At 38.4% G+C, this 24,179-nt stretch overlaps 2 protein-coding genes and 1 non-coding gene across 3 annotated transcripts; 1 reads left to right on the plus strand and 2 right to left on the minus strand.

Moving 5' to 3' along the window:
- Positions 1-4,862: 4,862 nt before the first annotated feature.
- LOC127079641 (uncharacterized) lies at positions 4,863-10,210 on the minus strand. Its single transcript, XM_051020024.1, has 3 exons — positions 9,775-10,210; positions 9,122-9,666; positions 4,863-5,171 (listed from the first exon to the last, which is right to left on the minus strand). Exons 1-3 carry the CDS (start codon positions 10,208-10,210, stop codon positions 4,863-4,865), a joined length of 1,290 nt encoding a protein of 429 aa, XP_050875981.1.
- A 299-nt stretch (positions 10,211-10,509) lies between these two features.
- LOC127079642 (uncharacterized) lies at positions 10,510-10,950 on the minus strand. The gene has a single exon (XM_051020025.1). It carries the CDS (start codon positions 10,948-10,950, stop codon positions 10,510-10,512), a length of 441 nt encoding a protein of 146 aa, XP_050875982.1.
- A 130-nt stretch (positions 10,951-11,080) lies between these two features.
- LOC127090251 (small nucleolar RNA R71) lies at positions 11,081-11,187 on the plus strand. The gene has a single exon (XR_007791777.1). It is a non-coding gene; the product is annotated as a small nucleolar RNA R71 (small nucleolar RNA).
- Positions 11,188-24,179: the final 12,992 nt, after the last annotated feature.

Below are 24,179 nucleotides of genomic sequence, written 5' to 3' on the forward strand. Positions count from 1 at the left end.
AAGATGGGATGATGACTATGGGAACCTCTTGTAGAACATGTTTGGCAGGTTAAACCCTAGTACACTCCCTTTGGGTGGCTCTTAACCGAGACTCCATGCTCGTGACTTGCAACAAACCCTTGATTCATGGTTGATCCGCCCTTGTATCCTTAATATCAATGGAACTTGGGTGTTGATAAGGTGTAAACCATAATCCACCAAAATGGATGATTGATATTAAGGATAATATGATCCATCCCATGACCTTTGTTTGGTGTGCTTTGTTTGATCCTTGAGTGTGTTTGTTGCATTCATGCATTCATGCACCCATTTGCATCCATATCATCAATAATAAGAAAATCTTCAAGGAACTTAAGAGGTCTATTTGCAAATTTTCAGACATGGAAAGACAAAGAAGGAATACAAAGAAGTACAGCTTCAGACAACCAGATTTGAAAGAGCTAAGGAATTTGACATCCTATGTACTAGATCCCTTGGGTTTCAAGGCTCGTTTTGGGAAGCTTCTTCCTCTTCTGAATACTCAGGTGGATAAAGGATTGATGAGTGTATTGGTGCAGTTTTATGATCCTTTGTATCGTTGCTTCACATTTCCGGATTTCCAGCTTTTGCCTACGCTTGAGGAGTAGGCCTATCTTGTGGGCATACCTATTCTAGACCAGTTGCCATTCAGTGGCTTGGAGAGTATTCTTACTTCTCGAGAGATTGCTGACATGTTGCATATAGATGAATCTCTAGTTGGTGCTCATATGACTACCAAAGGTGGAATTCAAGGTCTCCCTTCTGAGTTCCTCATTGCTCAAGCTACTGTATATGGGAAGGCCATGAGTGAGGATGCATTTGAAGCCATATTTGTACTTCTCATCTATGGGCTAGTGTTATTTCCCAACATCGACAAGTTTGTGGATGTGAACGCTATTAGGATTTTCTCTACTCTTAATCCCGTTCCAACTCTGTTGGGTGACACTTATTTTTCTTTGCATATGAGGAATGCAAAGGGTGGTGGTGCCATTGTGTGTTGTTTGCCTCTGTTGTATAAGTGGTTTATTTCTCACTTACCACAGACGGTCGCCTTCAAGGAGAACAAGGGATGTCTACGGTGGTCCACGAGACTTATGTCTCTCACTAATGATGATATCTCTTGGTACAACCGTGTATATGATGGCGTACAGATTATCGACTCTTGTGGTGAATTCTCCAATGTACCTCTTCTTGGTACATGTGGTGGGATTAACTACAACCCGTTTTTGGCACGTCGACAGCTTGGGTTCCCCCTAAAGGATAAACCCAATAACATTTTGTTAGAGGGTGTGTTCTTTCAGGAGGGTAAAGATCCCCAAGGCTTGAAGGGCGGGATGGTCCGCGCTTGGCGCAAGATTCATAGGAAAGGAAGGAAGGAGCTAGGTCCTAAGAATTGTGTCGCTTTGGAACCTTACACTGCTTGGGTTAGGAAGAGAGCTTCTGAGTATCTCATGCCGTACGAGTATCCGAGACCTACACCTTTGGTAGAGGATGGGCCGTCAACCCTCTCTGACCAAGGAGTAGAGGAGTTGAGAGACGAAGACCGTTCACGTGCTTGGATCCGTGAACGAGAGGAGTTGCTTCAGTAGATTAAGGAGAAGGATGCTCTGATAGAGTTTCTCGAGCATCAGGTTATTGATGCCCTAATGATGCATGTACTTCTCTACTTCCTCAGTCTTCTAGGTTCTGGAAGAGGAAGTACGATCGACTCGCCAAGGAGAAGGAAGATAGGGAGGCAACCTATGAGGAGGAGGTGAAGAGGCTTCATGCATCTTATCTTCCCGTATCCCGAGCTTTAGATGATTGTTTCTAGGGATCCATAGGATGATCATTTTCCTTTTCTCTTGTATTATCTTTGGTTACCAATGTTGTACTTCTTTGGTGTAAAAATATATTTTCCAGATATTATTGATAAGATGTTTCCATATGTGATAAAAATGCAATATTTCCCAAAATTTGCAAGTAGAGCTCTAAAGTTCCCCTTGAAAATAAAAAAAATAAAATCATATGCACAAGCATTATATGCATCATGTGCATAAGCAGGTTTTGTTTTCGGCTTCTTGTCCTATGGTCTAACTCTGTGTTCTTCATTTGTTTTGAAGACAAGCTGACTCACCGGTACTACACCAGAGCCAACTCCTCAAGACTGATGGATCATTTGGAACAAGAGAACCGCGAGCTGAAGGAGGAAGTAGCCAGATTGACTGCCCTGATGGAGTCATTCTTGGCCGCTCAGAGCCAGTCTTCTCCAACACCAGCAACTCCTCCCCAGAGGACGGTCATTTCTGAGATCGTAACTTCTACTGTGCCTGCTGCAACAGGCCACTCTGCGCCATCTATGCCAGCCGGGTTCCCGTGGGGGATGCCTGCCAACTTTATGTCAGAGGGTTTTGCTCCGACTCTTGCTTCTCTGTCGGCATCTAGCCCGGTCCTTTCAGTGCCACCTCCTGTCGTGCACACACTACCAAGGGTCGAAGATACCATCTACCATTCTGAACCATCTGAGGGTCTAGATGTTTATGAGAAGATGGATGACATGAAAGACCAATTCCTTGAGCTTCACAAGGAACTGAAGACTTTGAGGGGGAAGGACCTCTTTGGTAAGAGTGCTGCTGAGTTGTGCCTTGTGCCCAACGTGAAGATCCCTATTAAATTCAAAGTGCCTGACTTTGAGAAGTATAAGGGAAACACATGCCCGCTTAGCCATCTTGTGATGTATGCTCGCAAGATGTCGACACAAACTGATAATGATCAACTACTCATCCACTTTTTCCAGGACAGTCTGTCCGGTGCCGCTCTCCGGTGGTACATGGGTCTGGAAAGTTCGAACATCCGCTCTTTCAACGATCTTGGCGAGGCCTTCGTCAAGCAATATAATACTCACCTATATCCTTAGTGACGGACAATGAGCCTTCCATGCTTACTATAGGGTTAACCCCTCACTAGCATGTTGAAGTTATCCTCACATGGTGGATTTGTGGTTTTAGGTTGAGTTTTCTCCCTTGGATAACAAAAGACCTTAAGGCTTTTGGACCAATCAATTCACCAACTCATTTTGAGATTTTTACCCCGAACTACGAGGTTTTGATCCTAATCTTTTAAAGATGGTACATAGGCAATGGGTTTATCCATCCAAACACAAAATGTAAATAAACTTGTATATTCTCTTCTCATCTCTTCAATCATGTTTGCACAAATAAATTTTCACAAAATACCAACCTTACAACAAATGTGAAAAGGGCTCCCTAGGAGTATCTAGGATGTTTTGGGTGCTTAAAATCTTCCCATTGCATAACCAACCCCCTTACCCAGATCTCTGACATTTTTACTAGTTTTTGATTCGATAAAACTTTTAGGTTTTTGTTCGCTTTCTAACCATTCCTTTGGATAAATAGAAGTGCGGTCGCAACTCGACTTGTATGATTTACCTTGGATTTAGTCAATATCTCCAATGGTAACGAATACCCCGCTACAGCCTGCATGTGAGAGAACATGAAAGGGATGGTATTTACCTTTTGTGGCACAAAAGTGGCGAACAAATAGAAGAATTCTTTCTCATTCACCTTGTTAGAGTTGGATCAGCCAAAAATGATGCAAGCCAACATTTAGAGGAAATAACAGATAGCCGGATTTTGAATTAAAGTGGCTATATTTCCCTCAAAACTGTGTGTTACCGTACCTGTTATTACCCTTCAGAATGGTTGAAAGGCATGCTGCCAACCCTCAGTATCTGGGACCTCACTTACTACGTCATCCCCATGGGGGAATTGTAGCAGGTCCACTAGTTGGGCGAAAGTAAAAGCGTACTCTACATTGAACAAGCGAAACTGGACAGTCCCACTGGAACAGTTTGTGTTGGGGTTGAGACTAAAAATAAGTGAACTAAGGAATTCTAGTGTTAATTGGGCATATACCGGGTCTTTGAAATATAGGAAATAATTTAATTTAAAGTATTTAGCATATGATTAACACTAACAAGAATTCCTAAGGCTATTAAACAAGGTTCATCAGCATACGTTGTTGACTCTATTTCTCTTGTGCTTGGAGTCGTGTAGATTTCTTCCTGCAATTCACCTGGTTTGCCGACTATGAACAATATTTCGTATTCGCGCCTTTGTGCCATGACTGAAATTCACACTACTCGTGTATGTAGTAAGAGTGTAGCAAGAGGGAGGAGAATTACGTTTATGAAAGATGTGATTTGTGAGGTTAAGTTGCTGGTTTATACAGAGGTAATGGTGGTTGGAAAATAATGAATGGTGTTAAATGCATCGGTCAAAGTATTGAAAGTGGTTGAAGAAGGTTTAATACTTTGTCTGGCATGCATGGGACACAGAGTTTATGGAATTAATGGCACAACAGCAGCGTGAGGAATCATGGAGTGTGGCAGGCGCCACTTTGTGCGTGTGACGGGCGCCACTATATGAGTTTGGTGGGTGCCACAATCTGTGTTTGTGGCAGGCGCCACAGCCTGTGTGTGTGGCAAACGCCACATACATTGCTATAAGTGTTCCCTATGTGTTCCCCATGTATTATCTTTTGACCACAGTTTTTCATGTGAATTTATTTGACCAACATTTAATGGTTATTGAATAATTAGGTGAAAGAAAAACAAGAAACATAAAAGTGAGAATTAAGAATTAAATAGGGTATGGTAGAATGAAACTGAAACATAAAATCGAAAAAGAAAAGAATGAAGTAGATAGAAAAGAATAACATAATTCATTTGCTAGATAAAAGTGAAACAATTAAAAATTCCTAATGTGTAAACAAAAAAAACAACAAGAAAATCCAAACATGAAAATCTAAAATCAATGTCAGTAAAGCGGTAGAATTCATATATATTAGCCATTACGGCGACTGCCAGCAGGAGGAGAGAACGAGTAAAAGTGCTGATAAATGTGATCCAAGTTCTCTGTCACTACGTCCATAAAGCCATGGAGGTCCACGCGCAAAGTGCTCAATTCGCCTCTCAAGTTGGCGGTATCGGTTTCGACAACCTCGATGGCAGCAACATGATCGATAGGGTGCACAGCAGGTACCACATAGGCGCACGAGTCAGCGTCAGAGAGATAGGTATCATAATGGTCATATATTTGGGGTGTCTCTGGAGGAGAGGGTGGTGCATCTGGTGGTCCATCCAAATCAAATAGCTAGTTGTTCCTATAATGTACACTCGTCATATGGTCTGGCAGGGTAAACAGGTGTATGACTTGGTTGTTAATTAGAAATTCAAACACATCTGGGCCCAGGTTTCTAATGATACCAGTTTTGAAACAAAATTGAATGTTCATTGGTCGTATTCCACCTAGAGGGTTAAGTCTGATAAGTGGCTGTCTCAGTCCAATAACATTTGTGATCATGGTCACTAAGCCCCCTATTAAGATTGGTCCATGGTTAGCTTATGCCATACGGTCTAAGTTGGCTATCATAAATGTAGCGGCATTAACAGGACGGGCCTGTGATGCACAATACATTATAAAGAGTTCGTCTTTGGACACGGAGGTTATGTTTTGTTCTTTTCCAAATAGGGTGTGAGCTAGGATCTTATGAAAATAACAAATGGCAGGGTTGTGGATGCTGTCAGAATGCATGAGATCCAACTCGGGATGGTTGTTTCCTGTAATGCTACCCCAAAAGTAATCTAGGTCAAGGTCTGTAAGCAGGTCTTCCTGGGTGATGGTAAAGGTATCAGGACCATTTGGGCATCCTAGGAGTTCAACTATTTCTCTATGAATGTAGCGATACTCAATATCAAACATCCTAAAGGTGATAAGGCCTTTATTAAATCTGATACCATGGCTTGGGAAGTAAACTAGGTAGCTTAGGAATTATAAGGTTAGCCTTCGGTAAGAACTAAATTTTCTTTTGATAGCAAAAGCATCCCAGCCAATTTGGTTAATTAGGAACATAATACTATCTCTTATACCTAACTTAGTCATGGTACGTCCATCGGGGTATGTGGTTAGTGCCATCTCTCTCTGAGCTAGAGCCTCAAAGCGACTCCTTTGACCTCTGCCTTTGAAGATGATATCCATGTAGTCTACTTATTGCATCGTGAAAGTCAGTAGCTAGATAAGTTTAAGTAGACAATAGCATTAAGTTGGTAATGGTTAATAATAAAGAAAAATACCGAGTGACTTTATGAAAAATAAGAAAGAGAAAAAAAATGAGAAATAAGAAATAATAATAAATAGAAATTTAGAATATAGAATTAATAAGTAAAAATAGAGTGTGGGTTGTCTCCCACCACGCGCTTTGTTTACTATCGTAAGCTCGATAAAAATTGGTTAGAGGTTAATTCGGTGAATGAGCGGGCAACTCTGCAAGTTTTAGATTTACGAAAAAACCTTGTTTTCAATGTTATGGTAATGTTTTAAACGCTGCCCATTTACGGTAAATGGTTCACTAGCTTTTCCCTTTACCTCTATCGCTCCATTTGGAAAGACGTTGGTAATTTCGAAGGGACCGAACCACCTAGAACGAAGTTTTCCTGGAAAGAGTCTAATTCGGGAGTTAAACAAAATTATTTTGTCACCTTCCTTAAACTCTTTCCTCGATATACGATTGTCATGCCATTTTTTTATCTTTCTTTATAGATCTGAGCATTCTCGTACGCGTCTAATCTAGTTCATGGATATCTAACATTCTTTTCTCGCCTGTCGCAGTATAATTAAGATTAAGGGTCTTAATGGCCCAATATGCTTTATGCTCTAATTCTATCGGCAGATGACATGATTTTCTATAAACTAGCTTAAATGGTGTGGTTCTTATTAGGGTCTTAAAAGCTGTCCTATATACCCACAAGGCTTCGTGTAATTTTGAGGACCAATCTTTCCTAGAGGTGGCAACTGTTTTTTCTAAGATTTGCTTGATTTCTCTATTTGAGACCTCTACTTGCCCACTCGTTTGTGGGTGATAGGGTGTTGCTATGCGGTGTCAGACTCCATATTTCAGTAATAGCTTTTCAAAAATCTTTGAAATGAAATGGGAGCCACCATCACTGATGACAAGTCTCGGCACGCTGCATCTAGGTAAGATTATATGCTTAAAGAGTCTAATTACCACTCATGTGTCATTTGTTGGAGAGGCTATAGCCTTGATCCATTTTGATACGTAGTCGACAACAACGAGTATGTACTTGTTACCAAAAGAAGATGTGAATGGTCCTATAAAATCAATTCCCCACACGTCAACGACTTCTACTTCCAAAATGCCTTTAAGTGGCATTTCATCGCGTCTAGAAATGTTGCCAGTGCGTTGGCACCGGTCGCAATTTATGATCGCGATGTGGACATCTTTCCACAGAGTGGGCCAAAAAAGGCCAACTTTCAAGATCTTGGTGCAAGTCTTTGAGGTGCTTGTATGCCTTCCACAGGAAGAAGAATGATAGTGGGAGTTATATTTTCTACTTCATCTTCTGGGACACATCGACAGAAGATACCGTCGGCGCCTCTTTTCAAAAGCAGAGGCTCATCCCAATAGTATTATTTAAGATCATGGAAGAATTTCTTCTTTTGTTGGTAAGTCAAGTCTGGTGGAAGCACCTCAGTTGCTAAATAGTTAACGAAGTCAGTATACCATGGCAATGTGGTTTTAGTGTAAATTGTTTCCACTACCTCATTTGTTTCAGTATCCTAATAGGTTAATGCACATTTAGTTGTATTACTTTACAAATGGGCTATGATTCGTTCGTAAGGGAAATCGTCATTGATAGGCACTCGTTCAGGTTTAATACCTTCCATTCTTGACAAGTGATCAACCACGACGTTTTTAGTTCCCCTCTTATCTTTGATTTCTAGATCAAACTCTTGTAGGAGTAAAATCCACCTTAGGAGTCTTGGTTTGGTGTCCTTTTTACTTAATAGGTACCTAATTACGGCATGATCGGTATAGATAATTATCATTGCTCCTACTAGCTAAGAACGAAATTTATCCAAAGCGAACACGACAACTAAAAGTTCCTTTTCTGTGGTGGCGTAGTTCATCTGTGCAGGATCTAGGGTTCTACTTGTGTAGTATATTGCATGAAGTTTCTTATCCCTTATTTGTCCTAAGATTGCGCCTACGACATAGTCACTAGCGTCACACATGATTTCAAACGGTAAATTTCTAATCGGGCGGTTGCATGATAGGTGTGGTGATAAGAGTTGTTTTCAATTGTTCAAACGCTATTAGGCATTTGTCGTCAAAGATGAATTCGGCGTCTTTCATCAATAATCCAGTTAGTGGATTGGTGATGTTTGAGAAATCTTTAATGAATCATCGGTAGAAACTGACATCTCCTAAGAAACTTCGTATTTCTCTTACGGTTTTCGGAGGTTGAAGGTTTTCTATAACTTCTATTTTAGCCTTGTCAACTTCAACCCCCTTATCGGACACTATGTGCCCGAGTACAATTCCTTGTCGGACCATGAAATGGCATTTTTCTCAGTTTAACACGAGGTTCACTTTTACGCATCTTTCAAGTACCATTATAAATATTCGATAAACATCCTTCAAAGCTCTGCCCACAAACAGAGAAATCGTCCATAAAAACTTTCATGATGTCTTCTATAAAATCATCAAAAATTGACATCATGCATCTCTGGAATGTTGCGGGAGCATTACATAGTCCGAACGGCATTCGTCGATAGGTGAATGTACCATATGGACATGTGAAGGTTGTTTTCTCTTGGTCGTCAGAATGAATAGGAATTTGGAAAAATCTTGAATAACCGTCTAAATAGCAGAAGTGAGAATGCTTAGCCAATAGTTCAAGCATTTGATCATTAAATGGTAAAGGAAAATGATCCATTACCACTCTTTGTGCTATAGGTTCGCATTTTTCATTATTCACAACTGTGACACCTTCCTTCTTTGGTACAACATGCACTGGGTTGACCCATTGGCTATCGGATATTGGGTAGATAATGCATGCTTCTAACAGTTTTTGCACTTCTTTCTTTACTACATCACTCAGAATGGGATTTATCCTTCTTTGATGTTCTTTAGAGGTCTTATTGTCTTCCTCTAGCATAATGCGATGCATGCACATAGAAGGGCTTATTCCTTTTAGATCTGAGATATTATAGCCTAAAGCAGTTGGATATTTCCTTAAAACGTGTAAGAGTTTTTCGGTTTCTATCTGCCCTAAGTCTGCATTAACTATTATAGGTCGCTCGAGTTCAGTGTCTAGGAATTCGTACCTCAAATTCTTGGGTAGCGTTTTAAGTTCTAATGTTGGTTTCTTCCGGCAAGGCATATGTTTGGGTATTAGTGCTAGACATTCACTTAGGTTGTCATCTTGGTATTCCTTATTCCAATTTTTATCTTCAAAAGTAGAAGGCCTTGGAACTTTCAGTATTTTGGAGTATGAAGTTTGTTCATTCTCCATTTCTCTTACACACTCGTCGATGACATCTAGCAGAAAACATGTATCGTCTATAACTGGTGCCTTTAAGAATTGCGTCAAAATAAATTCAACTTTTTCCTGACAAACTTCAAAGGTTAGCTTGCCTTTATTTACATCTATAATAGCTCCGACAGTGGCTAAGAATGGTCTTCCTAATATGATAGGGATATTGGAATCCTCCTTTATGTCCATGATTATGAAATCAGTAGGAATATAAAATTGACCTATGCGCACCGGAACATTCTCTAACATACCTACGGGAAATTTAACAGAACGATCCGCAAGTTGTACAGACATCCTAGTTGGTCTTAATTCTCCCATTTTAAGCCTTTCGCATATGGACAAGGGCATTAAGCTAATACTGGATCCTAAGTCGCATAGTGCTTTGTCTATGACAAATTTTCCGATTACATAGGGTATGGAGAAACTCCATGGGTCTTTAAGCTTAGAAGGCATATTGTTTTGTATTATGCCTCTACACTCAGCAGTAAGTGTAACAGTTTCGTTATCCTCGATTTTCTTCTTGTTAGATAAGATATCCTTAAGAAACTTAGCGTACGAGGGCATTTGAGTGATGGCTTCTGTAAAGGGTATTGTGATATTCAATTGTTTTAGAAGCTCTACAAATTTCTTAAATTTCCCTACACTTTTAGATTTAACAAGTCTTTGAGGATATGGGATAGGAGGTTTATACGGTGGTGGAGGCACATATGATTCTTCTTTCTCTATGACCTTTTTGCTTTTATCTTCCTTTAGTTTTTCTTCCTTCTCAGTTATCTTACCAGGGTCTTGGTGCATGGCTGGGTTTTGAATTCTAGGGTCGGTCGGTCCGTCTAATTCTGTCCTACTTCGTAGTATAATAGCATTTGCATGAACTTTCGGGTTTGGTTGTGGCTATCTACGAAATGTACCTGCAGGGGCAGCAGTAGGTGCTTGTTGTTGAGCCACTTGCGAAATTTTTGTTTCTAAGATTTTATTATGGATGGCTAAAGTGTCTACTTTGTTTGCTAACTGCTTGATTTCCTCACTAGTGTGTATGTTTTGATTTAGGAAATCCTGATTTGTTTGGGCTTGGGTAGCTATGAAGTTTTTCATCATTATTCAAGATTTGACTTCCTATGAGCATTTGGAGCATTTGTGGTAGCTTTATGATATCCTAGTGGTACAGCAAGTGCTTGGTTAGGTGCATACAATGTGTTACTGTTTTCGTACAAAAAGTTCGGATGGTTCTTCCAACCTGGGTTATAGGTGTTTGAGTAAGGGTTTCTTTGAGCAGAATTCACTTGGTCTGTGGAGATTCCTATCAAAAGTTGACATTCAAGGGCAGTATGCCCATGAACTCTGCATATCTCGCAGTTTGGTGCTACAACAGCTACGGTGGCTACGAGTGTTATGGTAAGATTTTCAATCTTTTGAGTAAGAGCATCTACCTTAGCATTGACATGGTCTAGACTGCTTATTTCGTACATACCGCCTTTCACTGGAGGTTTCAATATGGAGGTTCTTTCGCTTCCCCACTGGTAGTGATTCTGGGCCATACTTTCGATAAGTTGGTAGGCCTCATTGTAGGGTTTATCCATCAGTGTGCCACCTGCGACGACGTCTATTATCAATATTATGTTGTACAAGAGACCGTTTTAAAAGGTATGAATGATCAACCACTCTTCTAGACTGTGATGTGGACAAAGCCTCATCATGTCCTTGTATCTCTCCCAAGCTTCAAAAAGTGATTCATTGTCTTTTTGTTTAAAACCGTTTATTTGGGCTCTTAGCATAATCGTCTTACTAGGTGGGAAATATCGTGCTAAGAAAACTTTCTTCAACTCGTTCCACGTAGTGACAGAGTTGGATGGTAGAGACTGGAGCCAGGCTCTAACTCTATCTCTTAATGAGAAAGGGAAAAGACGTAGTCTTATAGCTTCGGGACTGACACCATTCGCTTTCACTGTGTCTGCGTATTACAAAAACACTAAGCAATGTAGGTACGGGTCCTCAGTGGGACTACCGAAAAATTGGTTTTGCTGTACGGCTGACAACAATGAAGGTTTTAATTCGAAATTATTTGCCTCGATGGCAGGGGCAGCGATGCTGTTATATGGTTCATCCTGCGAAGGGATGGCATAGTACTTGAGAGGACGGTTCTGCAGTCCTTCGGCCATCTCTGGTTGTATAACTGTCACAGGAAAATGGATATTAGGATCGGGAAGATTTTGCTTGATACGGTGTTCTCGTATCCGGCGTTCTAATCTTAGATAATGCTCTAGCTCGTCAAATGGTAGCTTTAATTTCTCGCCTTGAGAGCGAGTACTTGGCATACACTCGACAAATTAGAAAGGGAAATATATTTGTTTGCCTTAGTCTATACTGGGCAACACTGGAGTTACGATATCGACTAAATCAGTCCCCGACAATGACGACAAAAACTTGATCGCGTGACTAGTATGTCTATAGGATTCGTGACTGCAAGTGCACAGTCGTATTGCGTAGTTTTAAAGATTATCGAACCCAAAGGACTAATAATCGAACTTACCGTTATCTAATATTACTACGTAAATCTAAGGCTGAGGATCTCTCTAGGAGTTGAGGGACGAAAAGAAATAACTACTAAGGAAAACAAAATCTTAATAAAAATATTTAATAGTGGGATATAGGTATGTAATGCACAAAACCTCAGGGATTCGATAGATAGTTGGTGTAATCTTAAACATCAAAATATTCTTCAGTAGAAATTATTTATTTAAAAGACTTTGTCTCACACTCTCGTTTTTATTGATTCTGACCATACTCTTAAACCAGAATGCTTCGCTCTCGCTGTCTCATTTGAATTAAAAGTAATTTTTGGAAATGAATAAAGTCTAATTAATCCCAAAGCGCTCTCGCTATATTTAGGATTAATGCCTAGTTTCAGCTATCCGGTTAAAATCTCAAACTCTTGTTTTATTGACCATAACCCTTGTTTTCTTTGTACTCTCGTACGAAAACAATTTTAAATTTGGAACAAGAAACTATAACCAGAAAATAGTTTTATAAAAGCCAACACCAATTATTTACGAATCTCGTCGTTTCTACGGTCTTTACATACCGATATCGATGGATTTAGCCGGACATGGATCCGGGAACAAACATGATATTATGATAATTAAACATAAGATAAGGCATAAGCAGTTAAAATAGAAATTAAAATAGAACTTGGAATATAAACCGAAAACTTGAAATAAATGCTAATTCTTGAATTCAAACAATACCGGCACGCTTTGGCAATCGGGTACACCGTTACAATCAAATTCAGTTGCTTAAAATAAAAGTCGTAATAGTCCCTGATGTGGAGAATCTATCACTTTCAGGTAAATATCTACTTAAGAAATGCTAACAACAAAATCTGACTAAAAAAATGCACACCGGTCTCTGAAGACTGAAGTCTATATATATACTCCCCACTCCTCCTTAAAAGTATCCTTGAATATCTACTAGTGGGGAGCAGTTTGTTGAACGAGCTAAAATCGAACATGGAGAAAATTGTGGAGAGGAACAAGGAGGAATGGGTTGGTGGTGGCTACCATAACCCTAGGTGTTTGGTCCATGTGGCGGGCTCCACTCTCTAATGTGGTGGACGCCACATTCTTCTAATGTGGTGGGTGCCACCATTCTTCAATCCATGTGGCGGGCGCTACTCTCCCATGTGGTGGGCGCCACACATTTCTTTATTTTTCTCAATTTTCTTCCCTTTTTCTTTCCTTTTTTTCTATTTTCCCCTTTGCTTGCCTAGACATCTCTTATTCGATAAATACCTGAAATAAACATAAAGTACAACATAGTACTATGGAAAATCAAGTAAAAAGAAATGCATGTTAATTCAAATATACGATACATTTTCGCGTTATCAGTCACCCCACTTCTTCTTTTTCCATTGTCTACTTTACAACCTTTTTTCTCCAGATCTCTAGACGGTAGCAAGTATCTAAGTTCTCCACAGACGGTGTCCAGTCATACACCTTAAAAACCACTTTTTCTTTATTGAAATTCAAAATAAGCTCACCCATTTCTACATCTATCTTTGCTTTCCCAATTTTCCAAGAATGGGCGTCCGAGAATAAGAGACCCTCCTGAATCTCCTTTTGTATCAAACACTACAAAATATGGAAGAAACACTAATCTGTCGACATGCACTAAAAAATCTCGTAAGATACCAAGTTGTTGAGTAATATATGAGTCAACGAGAGTGAGAATTCTATTACTCGGTGTGATCTTACCCACTTTCCACTCTTTAGCCTTTTTCAGTGGCATGCCATTGATGCTAGATCCAAGATCACATAGAGAGTGCAGAATCTTCACTCCACTGATATTAAAAGAAATAATAAACTTACTTGGGTCTTTTAACTTTGGTGGCAAGTATTGATGCATTACCACATCATCCTTTTTGGTCATGTTTACAAGTTCCTTGACCACTTTCTCTTTCGTTCCCTTTATTAAGGCCTTCATAAGTTTAGCAAACATAGGAATTAGTTCTAAAATTTCATGGAACGGAATACTTACCTGGAGAGTAGCTAGCATTTCCTTGAACTTTGCAAACATCCTTTCCTCTTCATCTTGAACCAGTTTCTTTTTAATTATCGGGTATAGTGGTTTTATGTGATCCAGTAAAGGAGGTGTAAGACCCCAATTTTGACCCTAAGATCCCTCATGCCATCTCATCATATGCATTGGCATTGGGACCACACTTTGGCATTCTCCTTATCCCTCATTCATTGGGTTTGCATTAGGAGAGGTCACCAAGCACTTTAGATTGTATCATACTTTGTTTTTCTTTATTTACTAACCAAAATACCAAAAATATGTCAATGTATAGTTTGTTGTTTTTGTAGGTAGTATGTATGCTCACCTATGCCCTATCAAGCTCATATTTAGGGTTTAAGACCCTTAAGGCAAGGATCTTAATCAAGAAATGATCCAAGTTGTCTATAAGCATCATATATGGATCCTCATGATCTTCACATGTTATTTTTATCAAGAAATCATCAAGAGTTTGGAGTTTGTTTGCCTTGGAAACCCTAATTCATCTGGGTATCTTATGTGACTTCTTCAACAAGTTTCTTCAACAATTGATCAAATATATCAAGGGATACTTAAAATTACATCATATTATGCATATATGATCCTCCATGAGTCCCAAAAGTCAACAGAATATCAAGCTAGCAAGTTGGTTCATGGTGGTTGACCAGAGAAAGTCATCTGGTCAAAACTGGGGTTCCCTAGACCCTATCTCCTACAATTTTTGTCATATTAAGATTCTTCCAAGAGCAAAGTTACTCTAGATGACATTCCAAACAACTTTCATGTTGAGGTCAAGCTAGTTTTGCTTGGAAAGTCATTTTTTATGATGAACAATTATAGGTCATTTTGTCTGAACCCTAGTTTGAAGGTCAACTTTCCAAGACCATAACGTGCTCAACTTTTATGATATGAAATCCATTCAAATTGCATGATCAAATTCAATATGTCTAATTCAACATTTATGTTTGGAGGAAGTTAAAATTCAACTTGAAAATGCATGTTCCAAGAGGAAACATTATAGGTCATTTTGGACCATTACCATTGAATAAGTGATTTTCCTCAACTTCTAAAATGCATAACTCCTTCATGCCAAATCCAAATCAGGGTGAATATGTGACCAAATTAAAGTGGTTTGAAAGAGATACAACTTTGAAGAAGGAACTTGTTCATTTTAAGTCCATAGAAAAAGTTATTCAAGGTGGAAGAAGTGAACATTTGACTTGGGACTTAGAACATTTTCAAATATGTTTGATTTCCCAAACTTCCACCTTAAAATCCATCATGATCCAAGATTCAAATGAAAAAGTATTCAACATGAAAGTTGTTCCCCTTGATCTCACCTTTCCAAAAAGTCTAATATCTTCTCATTTGGATTAAAATTGAGGGAGTTGAGCATGGCTTCATTATGGGAAGTGTTTTGGCAAGATTGGATTTCAAGTGATCAAATTCTTTTGCATGCTTCCACATGATGGATTCAGTACACTTTGCACACAAATTGGATGTGGATTGCATTATTCCTAAGGCCTAAATCATTGTCCATGCATCCATTCAAGGAGGTTTCTAAAATTGGCCAAATTTCAAGTGGTGCAAATATCAAGTGCCAAGCCTATTTAAACAAGCTTAAGGCTTCAGATTCATCATCAACACCTTGCCCAAACTTTGCTAGACCAATTCAAACTCACATTGCCATAGAATTTCTAAAGGTTTCTCTTGAAATCAAGCTTGAAGTTCATCTTCTGTTTGGAAGTTCAAACTCTAGAAATTCACTTCCCTCTTTATCTCAATTGGTTTCTGCAAGCAAGAGGAAGAGAAAGCAATCAAATCCAGATCAAGATCAAGTGGAATTAGATCAACTCGAAGGTGATTTTTCAGAAACTTCTTCTCTTCGATTCTCTCTTAATTCGTCACCATTCTTGTTGATTTTTGGTTGTATGAAGTCCTATCAATGTAGGCAAGAAGATTGAGTTGCTTTGAGGTTAAATCGAAGCAACTCAGTTCATGATCCTCAAAACTCAAATCCCTGTATCTTTTTATATACTTGGAATTGGACAAAATCGAGGCCAGATTCGAGCTCCTGAGTATTTTTTCTTTAAATCCATGTCTTGCTTTTTCATTTTGATGATGGTTGATGGTGGACCAGTCCAGTGAGGTCCACCGGAGAAGAAGACCGGAGCTCTGACTCTGATGATGTATTGTCATGCATCTCAACCATATGATCCAGTTTAAATGTTTTAATCTCATGTGTTGCTTTTGATTACCAACTCTATGCCGCGTTGACTGCAATGCATCATGGAACGCGCATTTATCACCATCTGATCTGCACCTTATTTAATGACGAAGATCAGAAGACTCTCATTTTTCTGAATTTGTGAATATTTCATTTAATCCATTATTTTTAATTAATTCATATTAATTTCATTATAAATCCAAAAAATATGGAACTTTCACCAAAAAAATTCAAATATTTTTATCTTTCATTTTCTGAATTAAAATTATTTTTTGGATTATTTTTGATATTTTTCATGATTTAATTGCTTTTGTGCATATTTTTAATTGTTAAAAAATACTTCTGACTTTTCAAAAATAATGAAATTTTTTGTCTAAGGTTTTTTGACCCTCATTGACCTAGGATAAATCTCTTGGCCATTTATTTGGTGTTTTGAGGAGGTTTTAGGTTTTTGATCAAACATAATTTAATTTAAATGCATTTTAATTTGATTTTTGATTGTTTAATTGTGAATAAATTGTGTTGAGCCATTTTTATTGACTTGTGAAGTTTGACTATGTGTTTGGGCCTTGGTCAAGGTTGATTTGACTTTTTTTGGATTAAAATCATTGGATTTAGGGGATTGATGAAATTTACATTTCATCTCCCAAAATGAATGAATGATTTTAATTTGATAAAATTCCTCCCATGACCAATTTGTGTTTGTCTCATCTCCCCTCCCTCTTCATCTTCTATCCCATTCTATCCCATCCCTTACATTGGACAATGACATCTCAACATCCTAAGGCTAATTGGTTCATCAATAACTTATGTTAGATGAACCAATACAAGTATGAATGAGATTATGTCCATCCTTTGATCATTTTCTTTTTGAGTGTGGTATGTTTTAGGAGTATAGTTCATTATACCATATCTCTAACATGCATTAACACCAAAATATCCACTGCCTGACCTCAAATAGTTGTGACTTCTACATAAGTCCAATTACGATTGCTTAACATATCGCTAAATTTTGACCCAAAAGGCATATCATTCTAGTAAGTGAGATTGTAAGTCTCCCCTCTTTCATGGTATTGTGTGAAAACTAGGCCTTTTTTCCTTCCTTTGGAAGATGTCTTGGTTCAAGGGTCTATGCTTGTGAATAGAGGGTTGAGTGTTCTCCAAAGAATGACTTAATCAATTGAAAAAACAAAAACTCCACTAACATCTAATCAACTAACATTTGACTAACCTTTATTATAATTGCTTTTAATTTCAAGTCCTTTAATTTATGCAATTTAAATTCAAGCCATTTACCATTTCATTTGTCATTTACATATCATTTAACATGTTTATGTTTATGCCATTTCCACTTTGCTCACTTGAGCCATATATTGTGGTTGTCTATATTTGTTTGTGTATCTTATTTATGTTTGTGGTCTTAGGACCTTAAAGTACATAATAAACAACAAAAAACCCTAAAAAAATGTTTGTGTGGACTGTTGGATTTGATCTGAGCTTTGGACTTAGAATTAGGCAACATTCCCTATGCAAAAGTACTTGGCCAATGCCAACATTTGTGAAGCCAAGCTATTGTGATTTGAGCTTTCATCTGATGCAAGTATTGAGATCCTTTTGAGTTTATCTGCTACATGGTCTTGATGCAAATGTTACTTTGAACCTGTGTCTAATGCCTTATTCTGAGCCATTCAAGGAGTATGTCATCTGATACAAGGTAAGATTAAGAAGAAGACCATGAAGTTGCTGTAAGAACAAAATTAGTTCTACAATAGAATTCCAAGATTTTGATGATAATAAAGGATGAAACCAAAAATGGCACCGTAACGAAAATTCTCTAAGTGTGCAGGACTCTGAACAGCAACAGAGGAATATGATCCTTTGATCAGATACAAACGTTGATCAGATACAAAGAACTCAAAGATCAGAAGCATCTGAAGAAAAAGTACGCTCTAAAAGTTCTGACTCTGAGCAAAACAAGACAGCAGAAAGACCAGAAGCTCTAAACTACCACTGGACTCAGTTCTGATGATGTAAAAGACCAGTACTCTTAGAAGCTCTGACGTAACCTCAACGCAATCTCCGATTGACACAGCAACTCTGAGATAACAAAGACTCTGATGAAGATTCTCCAAATCCAGAAAGAGTAACGGAAAGAACTTCTTCAAATGGAAAGAAAGTATATTTAGAAACAAGTTATTCAGAGAGACAAATTGGTTACGGCAAGAAACATAGAAGTAATGACATTGAATGCTCATCAAAGGCCAATATTCTGTCATCAACTCCAACGGTCCTTTTCACCACTATATAAAGGACAGCCTACCTCATTGAGAGACACACAACAACGCACAGAAAATTCTTCACATTCTCTCTTAGTTTTTCACGAGCTGTTGCTCATACGTGAAAACACTTGCTTGCTTATTCTGCTGTAATATTTGTTTACTCTTAGAAGCACTCTCGATTACAATCTATTTTTGCTAAATTGCTTTTGTTCCTCAAGTGACTCTGCGTAGTCTGTATACTTGGGAGGACTAAGAGATCACTCTCTTAGACGTTTGGTTGTATTAATCTTTCAAGATTAATGGATTAAGTCCTTTTTGAAGGCGAAATCACCTTGGTCGGGTGGACTGGAGTAGCTTTGTGTTATAAGCGAACCAGTATAAAATTCGGTGTGTTCTTACTTTTGAAAAAGCTTTTATTTTCTAAAACAATTCAAACCCCTCTTTCTTATTTTTCTCACCTTCAGTTGGTATCAGAGCTTCGGCTCTGTTATTGATTTTCTGATCAAACACTTAACAGTGTAGAGAGATCCAGAACGATAAAAACTATGGCCAACACCAACGAAAGAGACAGCTACAACGCTAAGCCTCTAGTCTTTGATGGAGAGAAATTTGATTACTGGAAAGATAGAATTGAAAGTTTCTTTTTGGGCTATGATGCTGATCTTTGGGACATTGTCACAATTGGATACAAACCTCCTGTAACAGATGCTGGAGTTGCCGTTCCCAGAAGTAAAATGACAGATGATCAGAAGCGCGAATTCAAGAATCATCACAAAGCCAGAACGATACTTCTCAATGCCATATCCTACAATGAGTATGAAAAAATCACCAACAGGGAAACAACTAAAGATATACTCGACTCCCTGAGGATGACTCATGAAGGAAACTCTCAGGTCAAAGAAACAAAGGCTCTGGCTCTAATCCAGAAATATGAAGCCTTCAAAATGGAGGATGATGAAGCTATAGAGGTAATGTTTTCTAGATTCCAAACTCTTATTGCAGGTCTCAAAGTGCTAGACAAAGGATACACAACTGCAGACCATGTCAAAGAGATAGTCAGAAGCTTGCCAAAGAAGTGGAGACCCATGGTCATAGCCTTAAAGCTATCAAAGGATCTAAACAACATCAGCCTTGAAGAGCTTGTCAGTTCACTCAGAAGTCATGAGATAGAACTGGAGGAAGATGAGCCTCAGAAGAAGATCAAGTCTGTAGCATTAAAGTCCAGATCTGAAAGGCGCAAGTCTGACAGAGACAAAGCTTTCCAGGCCAAAACAGAAGACGCTGATGACTCTGAACAGAAAGATTCTGACGATGAGAAAGAATTATCCCTTCTGACCAGAAGAGTAAAACAACTCTGGAGAAAGAGGAATAATAACTTCAGGAGACCAAGACCCAGAGGGGACCGATCAGAATCATTCTCAAAAGGTAAAACTAACAAAGATGTTACTTGTTATGAATGTAAAGAAACCGGTCACTACAGAAACGAATGTCCCAAGTTAAAGAAAGATAGTTCCAGAAAAGAGAACTTCAAGAAAAATTCCCTCAGAACCAAAAAGGGACTGATGGCTACCTAGGATGACAGCGAATCAGACTCATCAGAATCAGACTCTGATGAACAGGCTAATGTGGCACTCATGGCTACCACATCCAAGAACACTTCAGATGAAGAATCTGAATCAGAAGAGGTATTTTCTGAATTCTCTCGATCTGACCTAGAATCATGTTTGTCTAAAACTCTCAGCTTATACCAGAAACTCAAACAAAAATTTAAAGCTATAAAAGGCGTTCTTGAAGAAACATTAGAAGATTGTGCCAAACTTGAGATAACAATTTTAGAACTAAAAGATGAAAACAGAACCTTGACATTAGAAAGAGATGCAACAAAGAAAAATTTCTCAAAACTTGAAGAAGCGTTATCTCAAGCTCCACAAACTTCAAACATAATAATTTACAAATATGAAAAATCTTTTCAAAAGTTTCTGAAAAATGGGATAGGGAGGAGCATAATGGCATCCATGATCTATGGAGTCAGTCAGAACAATAGAAGAGGAATTGGGTATGATCCTAGTGAAGATAAAACTTCTACTAATGACCAACCTAAATCTCCATTTTCATATCACTATACACATACACAAGAACAACAATTTAATAATGCTAGAAAACCCAAAGTGTTAAGAAACTCTGGGAAAACTAATCACAAAGGACCCAAAAGACTCTGGGTACCAAAGGATAAGATTGTTTATGTTGCAGATATCTTATGCAGCAGAGTTAAAACACCAGTCATGGTACCTGGACTCTGGATGCTCGCGACACATGACGGGAAGAAAGTCTATGTTCCAAAGCCTGGAACTTAAAGATGCTGGATTTGTAGGCTTCGGAGGAGATCAGAAAGGAAGGATCAGAGGCTCCGGAACTATTGGTAATGGTACTCTTCCCTCTATATCTTATGTGTTATATGTAGAAGGATTAATGCATAATCTGTTATCAATAAGTCAATTAAGTGATAACGGATATGATGTAATCTTTAATCAAAAAACATGTAAAGCCATAAATTAAAATAATGGTTCTGTCCTATTCACTGGCAAGAGGAAAAACAATATTTATAAAATAAATCTTTCTGATTTAAAAGAACAAAACGTGAAATGTCTGATGTCTGTTCACGAAGAGCAATGGGTATAGCATAGACGCTTGGGCCACATTAGCATGAGAAAATTATCTCAGCTAAATAAACTCGAGTTAGTCAGAGGCCTACCTAAGCTGAAGTTCTCTTCAGATGCTCTGTGTGAAGCATGTCAGAAAGGAAAATTTTCAAAAACATCTTTCAAAAAGAAAAATATTGTTTCTACCTCTAAGCCTCTGGAACTTCTTCACATTGATTTATTTGGTCCTGTGAAAACAGCATCAGTCAATGGAAAGAAGTATGGACTAGTCATTATTGATGATTTCAGTCGCTAGACATGGGTAAAATTCCTAAAGCACAAGAGTGAGTCTCACTCTGTATTCACTAGCTTCTGTTCCAAAGTGCAAAACGAATTTGACTCTAAAATCATCAGAGTCAGAAGTGATCATGGTGGGGAATTTGAAAATAAATTTTTTGAGGAATTATTTGACTCTAATGGAATATCCCATGATTTCTCCTGCCCTAGAACTCCACAACAAAATTGAGTTGTAGAGAGGAAGAATAGGACACTCCAAGAGATGGCCAGAACCATGATCAATGAAACAAATGTGGCTAAGCACTTTTAGGCTGAACCTGTAAATACAGCGTGTTACATTCAGAATAGAATCTCCATAAGACCTATTATGGAGAAGACTCCCTATGAACTGTGTAAACGAAAAAAACCAAACATTTCATATTTTCATCCTTTTGGATGTTCCTGTTTTATTTTAAATACTAAAGAACATCTGAACAAGTTTGATTCCAAATCACAAAAAGGTATTATGTTAGGATACTCAGAACGCTCTAAAGGCTACAGAGTATATAATACAGAAACCAAAATTGTGGAAGAATCAATTCATGTCAGATTTGATGATAAGCTTAACCCTGAAAAGTCAAAGCTAGTTGAGAAACTTGCAGATCTGGAGATCACGCTTGCAGGTTCTGACGAGAAGATTAAAGCTCCAGAAGCAACTGTCATTCAAACTTCAGAATGAACTAACTCCCCAGCAATCCCAAAGAAAGCTAAAAGTCGCCTCAACATATCTGAAGAGTTGATTCTCGGAAATAAAGACGAACCTATCCGAACTAGGTCTACCTTCAAGACTCCTGAAGAAACTCCTCTGGGACTAGTATCTCTGATCGAGCCTACTTCCTGTGATGAGGCACTTCAAGATAGCGACTGGGTTCTAGCCATGCAAGAAGAACTAGATCAATTCACAAAGAACGACGTCTGGGATCTTGTTCCTAAGCCCAGAGGCACTCACATCATCGAAACCAGATAGGTGTTCAGAAACAAGCTGAATGAGAAAGGAGAAGTTGTCAGAAACAAAGCTTGACTGGTGGCTCAGGGTTACAGTCAACAAGAAGGAATTGACTACAATGAAACCTTTGCCCCAGTCGCCAGGTCAGAATCTATTCGTTTACTTGTCTCATTTGTTGTAAATCATTCTATTAAACTGTATCAAATGGATGTCAAGAGTGCATTCCTTAATGGTTATATATCATAAGAAGTGTATGTCAACCAACCTCCAGGTTTTGAAAACTCAAATCATCCAGAACATGTTTTTAAACTTAAGAAATCTTTATATGGACTTAAACAAGCTCCCAGAGCTTGGTATGAAAGATTAATTAATTTTCTTCTGGAACATGACTTTATCAGAGGAAAAGTTGACTCTACACTCTTCTGTAAAAACATTAATAATGATCTCATGATATGTCAGATATACATTGATGATATTATTTTTGGTTCAGCTAACGCCTCTGTATGTCAAGAATTCTCTGAGCTAATGCAGGCAGAATTTGAAATGAGCTTAATGCAAGAACTAAAGTTCTTCCTAGGAATTCAAATCAATCAAACTTCAGAAGTCACGTACGTTCATCAAAGTAAATACATAAAAGAAATTCTGAAGAAATTTGAAATGGCTGAATGCAATCCTGCAAAAACACCCATGCATCCAACCTGCATTCTTGAAAAAGAAGAAGTCAGTCAAAAGGTTTGTCAGAAGCTCTATCGTGGTATGATAGGCTCTCTTCTCTATCTGACTGCTACTCGTCTTGATATTCTATTTAGTGTTTGTCTCTATGCTAGATTCCAATCAGATCCCAGAGAATCTCATTTAACAGCAGTTAAGAGAATTCTCAAATATCTAAAAGGAACTCCTAACCTGGGCCTGATGTATGAGAAAACATCAGAGTATAGACTATCTGGTTTTTGTGATGCAGACTATGCATGAGACAGAATGGAGCGAAAAAGTACATCTGGAAATTGTCAGCTCCTGGAAAGAATCTGATATCCTGGGCCAGCAAAAGACAATCAACCATAGCCCTGTCCACTACAGAAGCGGAATACATCTCAGCATCACTGTGTACTACTCAGATGCTCTGGATGAAGAATCAATTAGAGGATCTGCAAATCTTTGAGAGTAACATTCCTATCTTCTGTGATAATATTGTTGCCATTTGTTTAAGCAAGAATCCCGTTTTACACTCCAGAGCTAAGCACATAGAAATAAAACATCATTTTATCAGAGACTATGTTCAGAAAGGGGTTGTAACATTGAAATTCATTGATACAGATCATCAATGGGCTGACATCTTTACTAAACCCTTAGCTGAAGATAGATTCCTCTTTATCTTAAAGAATCTGAACATTCAAAATTGCCCTGAATAAAATGTGCCTCTGAGGTTGTAAAATGAGATTCTGATGTAAACACAATGGATTCTGCGTCTGACTCTGACACTCCTACCAAGTTAGAAGATATCTGAGTTAGAAATCTCCAGGAACCAATCCTTTGGTATTCCTGAAGATCAGATAAAGCAAACACGTGGAGTACCTTACGTCTGACCTTGGAACTTCTAGACAGCTGTCTAGCAGTAATCAAGGAACGGTCTCTTGAGATCTCCTCAAGCAGTGTATTGACTGTTGGGATTAGACATCATTAATGAGCTGTAATCATTTTCCCTCTAAACGTGTTGACTTGATTTTTGTGCTAAACTCTATTTTGTGTGTCGTTTTGCATGTGCCCTAATTTGGGTATTTAAACACATTCA

This window comes from Lathyrus oleraceus, chromosome 5, assembly GCF_024323335.1.
Source record: "Lathyrus oleraceus cultivar Zhongwan6 chromosome 5, CAAS_Psat_ZW6_1.0, whole genome shotgun sequence".
Taxonomy (NCBI): domain Eukaryota; kingdom Viridiplantae; phylum Streptophyta; class Magnoliopsida; order Fabales; family Fabaceae; genus Lathyrus; species Lathyrus oleraceus.